Consider the following 8,376-nt stretch of genomic DNA (forward strand, 5'->3'; position numbering starts at 1 on the left):
TTGAGGTAAGAGCCGAAATCCTCAATGACACGTGTGTAGTGAGAGCTAGCCAGTGAGAATATGTGTGGGAAACACTCGGTAACTGTTGTGGTTTATTTTAGGTTGGACTTGGGGTGTATAAGTACTGAGTTAATGAATTATACGACAATAATAGCAGCACTTATTGAGTAGTTTGAGGATCAGGCTGCTTGCTGAAAGATTGAAACTCTCTGTAGGTTGGTAGATGACGGCTGTCTTTCCCTCCAAGGGACTCTGCTGCCTTGAGATCCTCCCTGTTATCGTTTGTGTTGTTTAGTCGCTAAGTCGTGTCCGATTCTTTTTGCAACCCCATGGACGGTAGCCCACCAGGCTCCTCTGTCCATGGGATATTCTAGGCAAGCATACCGGAATAGGTCGCCATTTCCTTCTCCAAGAGATCTTCCCGACCCGGGAACTGAACCCGCATCTCCTGCATCTGCAGGCGGATTCTTTACTGCTGGGCCACCAGGAAAGCCTGAGACCTTCCCTTATTGCTGTTGTTCAGTCTTAAGTCATGTCCAACCCTTTGCAACCCCGTGAACTGCAGCACGCCAGCCTCCCATCCTTCACTATCTTAGACCCTCCCTACAATTGGGCAAATGAAGAGTTAAAGTCTGGTCCAGCAGGGGAGTCTCCTGGGACACTGCTCCTGCCATTCTGATTGGTTGCTACCCAGTTGCTACAGTAACCAATACTCCAGAGAGCATTACTAACCCTTTTCTAAATATGGGGAAACTGAGACACAGGAGAGTGAGTTACTTGCAGAGGTCACGCGGCCAGCAAGTGGCAGAACCAAGGTTTGAACCTCTCACTCAGATCCTAAGCTGCTGATGACTTGAATATAGAAACCTGGGAGGATATCCTGGGATCCACCAGAGATTGGTACCATCTGCCAATCACAGAAACGGACGACCTGGCCCTGTCCTCAGCTGACTTAAGAAAAGTTCTTAATAAAGGCAGGAGCATCTGGGAAAATGAGTGCTTCTCTCTGGACTTCTGGGAAGAAAAGGCAAAGCCCAGAGGTCTTCCTGGAGGAGGCGCGGACTGGGTAGCCAGGGAGGGGCTTCAGCCAGGAGGCGGGGCTCTCGGAGCGGGTGTGGGTTCTGTGGGAAGGCAGCAGTGCTGGCTTTACAGCCCCCTGGCCGTCCAGGGAGTTTTATTCCTCTGGTGGAAGTGGAAAGGCGGTGCTCCTGAGGCAAGGCGAGGCACTCTTCCTGATTCACCCTCCACTCTGGACAAATCAGAGGCTGCCTCAGTTTCCCCGTCTCCAACAAGGATGCTTGTCCCTTCCACACCACCCTCCTCACACCGACTTCTTTCTCTTCCAGGATGTGGCAAGGCCCAACGTAATGTTGGCAGAAGAGGCCAGGACAAGGGTCTGGCCTGCCTCAGTTTCCTCAACCCTCAAACGGTGTGATACAATGATAACAAGAGCAGACGTTCCAGAGACAGCAGAGAGCGTGGCCCGGGGCCTGGGTCTGAGTCCCAGCCTCCCCCGCGGCCCGCCGGCTCCCGCCTCTCTGCGCCGCTCCCTCCCCCAGCACGAACTGAACAGTGGCCCTGACAATGGACGACTTCACACGTGTCAAACCCTCAGCCCTGCCGTCCCAGTCTGCGCTCATAACACTCCCCCACCCCCTTGCCATGTGCCGGGCTTTGTGCTACAAACTTACTTTGTGATCCTGGGCAAAGCTGGTTCTCTTTGTCCTCAACTGTCAGAAAATAATAACATGCAGTGTGTGTTAAGTACATGTCAAACACAGGGGTGAGTGTTTTATATGCATGATTTCACACGATGCTCATGAGTCCCCTGTGAGGTCATCACTGTCATTATTCCCTTTTACAGACGAGGAAATGGAGGCTCGACAAGCCATAATCTTAGCCCAACCTGTGTCACTGTGAAGCTCCAAGAAGTCACAAAGTCTCTTGAGAGGTTTAAGGTACTGCGACGCTTCAAAGGATTTTTGCCGTGAAATCCAGTTTCTTTATCAATATAAGGTACTGTTTTGCATTTTAGTAGGAACCACAGGGTATTTATTCAGTGTTGGCTATAAGCACAGCAGCATTTTAGATGCTTTACGTGTGCTACCTCACTGACTCTCACAACCTTCTTTAAGGGAGACATTATTATCAGTTCCATTTTACAGATGTGGAGACTGAGGCCCAGAGAGTTTAAGTCACTCACCCAAGATCACACAGCTGCAATGCAGCGAGGCAGAAATTCTAAGCCAGGCAGAAGGCAGGGAATTTGGGTCTGGGAGTGAGCAGAACTCACCCTGAGTTTGTTTATTCCTGAAATAGTTTCCATCGTCCCACTGCAGATAAAACTGAACACACCTCTTTCAGATCTTCAGTTTTTCCCAGGGCCTCGGCCCAAAGCTGCACAGCGAGGTCAGTATTTTCTTACCATGCAAATAGTGCTATTTGCTGTTTAAGGACCCCGCCCATCTGCGCGCACCCTGCGCTCTGCCCCTCTGCTCCTGGCCGCGTTTGAGTGTGAAGGGCCGTTTGGGTTTCCCTCGGGAGAGCTCGATGCGGGCACAGTCGAAGCGCCTCTCATGCCAACTGTCTCTGAAGCCTGGAACTGCAGTCTGTGTGCCCAGCTGCTCTGGCATGCCAAGAGTCGTTTGCCGGGAACAACGCGGTGCCCTGTCTCCCACATGTGGACACACACTAGCACGCATGCTCTACAGTCCCTGGACACACGAGCGTGGGCTGGGGAGCTTAGGCAATGCACGTGCACACACAAAATACACACACTCCCAAACCGTGAGAGAGACCAAGTTCACAAACCTGGAGCAGAAGGTGAGGCTCCTGTGAGATCGCACTCTAAAAGAGAAGTCTCTTCCCAACTCTCTTTTTCCAAACAGACTTCATTTTGGCATTGGCCTGCCCCCCACCCCCACGTCACAACATCAAACACTGCCTTTCAGTATACAAGGCGTGGCAGTAAAAGCCCATTCCCGCCCTTAATATACCTGTCGCCTGTCTCAAAGCACCCACTTTACAGGTGATGCGATATTAATAATGATTTTGGTCATTATGTCATAGGCTTGACCACCAGCCGAGGACAGGATAAACTGGTACCAGTTAAAATGTCCAGAGTGCTGGCAGGGTCCTGCTTTCAAAAGTGCAACTCAGCTAAAAATATGTCATTGAGGGCCGCTGTGGCAAAGCACACCATTTACCTAACCCAAGGCATCTGGCCCCACTCCGGTTTTCAAAAAAAAAAAAATAGCCCCTCAGGTTTATTTACAGAAATTGTCATTTCTTCCCCCCCAGAACTTTAATCAGCCACGCAGAGCACAAAACCTACATTCAACTCTGATTTTATGACACGAAGCTAACTCCTCCTACGCATATTTATTTCATTTAACTCTTGCAGCCCTGCCCTCTCGGCCATGCCCCCCACTATTCTCGAGACTGGCCTCCGAAAAACACATCCCATCGCCTAGTTTCCAGTTTTCAAGTCCAGTCTGATAGGGTATAGCGGAAACCCCTCCGCAATCCCAAACCAGAGGGGACATTTTCATATCATATTCGTATAGGTTAAGCCCCTCCCGTTAAGATCTAAGTAGTATGATTCCAGGGCGAACTCCAAGAGGAGGGGAAAAAGGAGACAGAAACACGGAAAGGAGAGTGTAATCAGATCGCGAAACAAACTGATGGTACAGTGCACTTTAAAGGGGGAACTGGAGAACTGAATCAACCAGGCACATCGGAAAGAAAGAAAAAAAAAAAAAAAAACGGGAAAGAAAATTGTTTAAATGTCCCAGAGCATCTACGGCTCTGTTAAAAAGTAAATCCTTCATTACTAGATAGTAAAGTACCAAGCCTGTTATCCTAAAGAAAAAAAAAAAAAAAAAGCTAAATAATGATGATGATGATAATACCGCTGAATGACATCTGCTCTCCAAAGCCCAGCGCGGAAATGGTTAAGCAGCCCGCGGTTAGTAGCGAGAATCCCTCCGGGTGTCCCACGGAAGGGACCATCCTTCTGACAGGCTGGCCCGGGGAAGGAATCCCGCCCGGGGACGCTTCGCTGCCCCCGCGCGAGGTGGTCCCAAGTCGGCGCCCCCGACCCCCCTCCTTGGCCAGGGCGGGGGCGCCCGTCCTCCCGGCCACGCTACCTGTGCGCCCTGGGAAAGCGGAGTCCCCGGGCCTGCCCGCGACCTCCGCCGGGAGCCGAAAGCGCTGGCCGGGGAAAGCAGAAGGGAAAGTGCCGAGAGGCGGGAGGAGGAAGCGGCCGGAGCGCGGGGCGGGGGGCAGTTACCTTGGTCCACAGACCCCATGGCGCGGAGGGGCTGGCAGTGCCCCCGTCTCAGCGCAGCCTCTCTCTGCATCTGGAGGGGAAGGGGGCTCGGCGCGCGGGCTGAGAGGGCTCCGCGGGGGCAGACCGGGAGCCAGGGGGGCGCCGTCCTCTCTAAAGCATGCTCGGGGTCTGCCCTGGCCGAGGCGCCTGCGAGCGGCCCGGGAGCTGCGCGCCTCCCGCCTCCCGGCTCCCGGCTCCCGGCGCGGCGGAGTCGGCGCGGCTCGGCGCTCGGGCTTACTCGAGAGGGAACGCGACTTCCTTCCCCGCGCTCCGTGTTTATAGGCTTTCAATGCAGTAAAATAACGGGATTCCCTCACTGTTTCCTCCTGTTTATCCAGCGCCATGGAAACCACTGGATCCCGTCCATCTCCAAAACTAAGGGCTTTCCTGCAAACTTCACACTCAGGAATCCATGACGTCGCCCGCTCCGCGGCCAGCCAGCTCCGTGGCTCCCTCGGCCGCCAGCACAAGTCCCTGATTGTTCGCGGAGAAAAGTCAGGGAGACGGAGCGATGCGGGCGACGGCGAGGGGAAGGGGGTGGGGGCGTGGGAGTGTCCAAGTCGGTCTTGCCCGAGCTCCAGGCTGCCGTTCGCAAGGATCGCCCCGGCCACCGCCTCCCTCGCCCGCTGCAGCTTTGCATAAACCCTGCCCAAGGCTCCCAAGCGCCCCCCAGACCCGCGACCCCCGTCTTCCAAGCGGGGGTCTCTCAGAGCAAGTCTCCCAGGGCTCACATGGACATCTCAGGGGGTCCAGGGCCCCTGGACACTGACCTAAGGGGCCCTTCCCTGTCCCTGGGGGCCTCTGGCTGCCCAGAATTTTTGTGCTCAGGACTGATGGGGAGGAAGAGGGAGGTGTGGGAAGGGGGGGGGGAGGGGAGGAGGGAAAAGAAATAAATAACGGTGCCTTGTGTCAACTCTCCAAGATTTTTTTTTAAAGAGGTCTATTTTTAGATTCATTTAGAAAACCCAAGGTTTCCAGTGATGCTCAGAGGCTCCAGCAATAATGAAATGGCCAAAGAGACGCCGAAACCAGGCAACCCATGTGTTTACACATGCTCTGAATAAACAGGAAAATAAAGGGAAGGGATGTCATGAACTCTGCACAGCCTCCAGAGGATGGTCCATGGGATGCCACGCGTGGCCCCCATCAACGGGCCACAGACCCCAGAAGGCAGGTGGGGCAGGAGAGGTGCTGCTCTCAGAATGCTCTTTCTGAACTCAGCCTGGTTTTCCCTCTTCACCTGTGCGCAGGGTGGGAAATTGGGGGCCCCCAGATAAAGCCGACTTTGCACATGGCCACTTCAGACCCTGTTGTGGGCACTGATAAAAACTGCAGGTAGCACCAGGCTGGAGACTCATCAGCGCCTCCCCACTTTCCTGCGGACCTTGAAGGGCTCCATTGGTGGGATCACTCTCTGTTCCACGCCTGGATCCACTGGAGCCTCACTGGGCTCTCAGACGTGATCACCCCTGCTGGAGACGTGGTCCCACAAAGACCCCCACGCCCACCCAGCTCCCTTCAAAGCCTGCTTCAGGCAGGGTGGCCTCCAGCTTAAGTAACACTATTTCCCCCCCCTCCAAAAAAAAACAGCTGTATCTGCCCACCTACCATGCAACCCTGCCTCGAACTCCTTGCAGCAAGCCTCCCAGCAGGGGAGGCTTCTCCCCCACTTTCTACATGGGAAACCGAGGCCCAGAGAAGACAGATGACAGGCCTGCTGGTCTCCCCAGCAGATACCGCAGGGCAGCCAGGGAGGTCAGGAAAGAGATTCTTTTCAGGGAACCCTACTGAGGAAGACCCATCCTCTGAGGTCCCGGCACCCCATTATCTGGGGGCAAGAATAGGATGACCACTGGCCCCCGGTTTGCCTGGGGTTGAGGTGGTTCCTGGGATGCAGGACTTTGAGCTTTTAAGCCAGGAAAGTTTGGGGCATGCTGAGACAAGTGGATCATCCTGACCATGAATGAACCTCCGCCTCAGCTTCCTTTCATGGGCCCAGGCCTCTGGGGTAAGGCGGCAAGTCTCCGCGTGCAGCCTCTGAAGAGCAACCCAGCTCCGCCAGGGTCCTCAGGAAATACCTGCCCCTGGGTCCCCTGCAGAGTAACGCAGACACTGGGAGGGGTGAGCCCAGGCTAGTAGCCTCGCCACTAGCCACATATGGCTCTTAAAATTTAATTAACAATGAAATAGAAAGCTGACAGTTCTTTGATGCAGAAGCCACATCTCCAGCGCTCAGAAAGCCACCTGTGGTTGGTGGCTACTGGGTTGAACAGAGCAGAAGAGAAGAGCTCCATCCCTGCAGAAAGTCCTATAGGGCTGTGGGCACTTAGGCAGCCTGAGAGGCAGCGCACAGGCTCTAGAATCAGAGGCTTGGCTCTGCTACAGAGCCACTTACCGAGTCTGTAAAATGGGAGCATTATGAGCGCCTTCCTCGGGGTTGATGTCAGGATGTGATGCTAAGAACATTTAGGTGTACAATAAATGCTTAAAATGTATATAATGTATGTCTGTATACATATACTGTTTATATATATGGATGTGTGTGTGTGTGTGTGTGTGTAGGTTTTCTTTACGCCTGCCTACACTCAAGGACTGAGCGGTCATTAAGCCAGGATGACTGACCCTGCTTTCCATGGCCTTTGCCTCCACTGAAAGTGAAGTGAAAGGCGCTCAGTCGTGTAGGACTCTTTGTGACCCCATGGACTATATACAGCCCATGGAATTCTCTGGGCTAGCATACTGGAGTGGGTAGCCTCTCCCTTCTCCAGGGGAATCTTCCCAACCCAGGGATCGAACCCAGGTCTCCAGCATTGCAGGCGGATTCTCTAGCAACTGAGCCACCAGGGAAGTCCCTTGCCTCCAGACTTCCCTTTATTAAACACAGCTGCATCCAGGGCCTAACTCATCCTCTCTGCAACATCTAGCCGGTCTCACACTCCCACTGAACTTGACGCTGGAAGCCCTGTTTACAGATGAGCCAATCGAGGCTCTGGGCACCAATGTCCACACAGCCCGTCCAGATCGGAGCCCTACGCTGTTTGGCCAGAACGCCTGTGTTCTTGGCACCACTGCCCCTGCCTCCCAGAGGCCTCCCTGGAAGCCGAGGTCTCAGAGGCCAGCAGGGAGGCAGGAAACGGGCACGCTGGGCCCTCCTCTGCCAGACTCATTATCGGGGATAATTTTAGACTCCGTCCCACCCAGGCTCAGGCCTCGGAGGCGGGCCTGGTCTCCGCAGGTGCCCTGCGCTGCTGAGAGGGGGACGCCTTTTGGAACTCGACAGAGTTGGCACTCAGCACAGTTTTATAGAGCCCACTCTTTGTCACAGTTAAGCATTTTTCCCTTTTAAAGCACATTAATACTACAAGGAGTGGAGCCGGGGGAGTCGCAGCTGAGTCACCTAATTTGCCCTTATGGGCTGCAGCTTTCAGCTTCTTAGTTTAGCTGCTCTTCGGTTCCTCAGACAATTTCTTTCCTCTCCCAGTGCCAGGGCAAGAAATATTTTGTCCTTTTGAACTGAACCACCCACTGTTTTTCACTTCTCTCTAGCACTCTCCCTTTTTTTTTTTTTTAAGGGATGCTCCGAGGGGGGTGGGTGGGGAGCTTCCGCCCACTAAATTATCCACGAAAACTCCCAAAAATAGAAGCTCTCAGCTGGGGTGGGAACGCGCCAGCAGATGGGGAAAAAGCAAGAGAGAAGCTGAATCAAAGCAAATAGAAGGCGTCCAGGTGGCCGTGGGGAGAAAGGCCCAGGGAGACTGTCAGGCATACGGGCTGAAGGAGACCTTGAATCACCGGGGAAGCCTTTTATTAGAATCTCTCCCCTCCAACAGCCTCCTAAATAAGAAACACAGGTATTTCTGCTGAGACATCACTTGCTGATGCTGCCCAGACGACTGATTCAACACCAGGAATATTTAAGAGGGCTTGGGCAGCTTCGAGGTGAGCACCCACGGGTCCTCTCGCTGCGTTTATAGCCCGTGTCATCCTCACCCGTCGGTCACCTTGGCTGCTAACCCCTTCCTGGCTGGGAGGCAGAGAGCAGTTAG

The 8,376-nt window shown here is 53.9% G+C and overlaps 1 protein-coding gene across 4 annotated transcripts in view; it reads right to left on the bottom strand.

Annotated features, from left to right (window-relative positions):
* Window positions 1-4,806, bottom strand: part of NFATC2 (nuclear factor of activated T cells 2) — a 158,561-nt gene extending 153,755 nt beyond the window's left edge. For 2 of the 4 annotated variants that reach the window (XM_043884593.1, XM_043884594.1), the window contains exon 1: window positions 4,292-4,806. In XM_043884593.1, the coding sequence (XP_043740528.1) occupies window positions 4,292-4,674 (383 nt within the window). In that variant the 5' untranslated portion in view covers window positions 4,675-4,806. The remainder of the gene's footprint in view (window positions 1-4,291) is intronic. The other 2 variants (XM_043884591.1, XM_043884592.1) reach the window with 1 other exon arrangement.
* Between the last annotated feature and the right edge of the window lie 3,570 nt (window positions 4,807-8,376).

Source organism: Cervus elaphus, chromosome 23 (genome assembly GCF_910594005.1).
Source record: "Cervus elaphus chromosome 23, mCerEla1.1, whole genome shotgun sequence".
Taxonomy (NCBI): domain Eukaryota; kingdom Metazoa; phylum Chordata; class Mammalia; order Artiodactyla; family Cervidae; genus Cervus; species Cervus elaphus.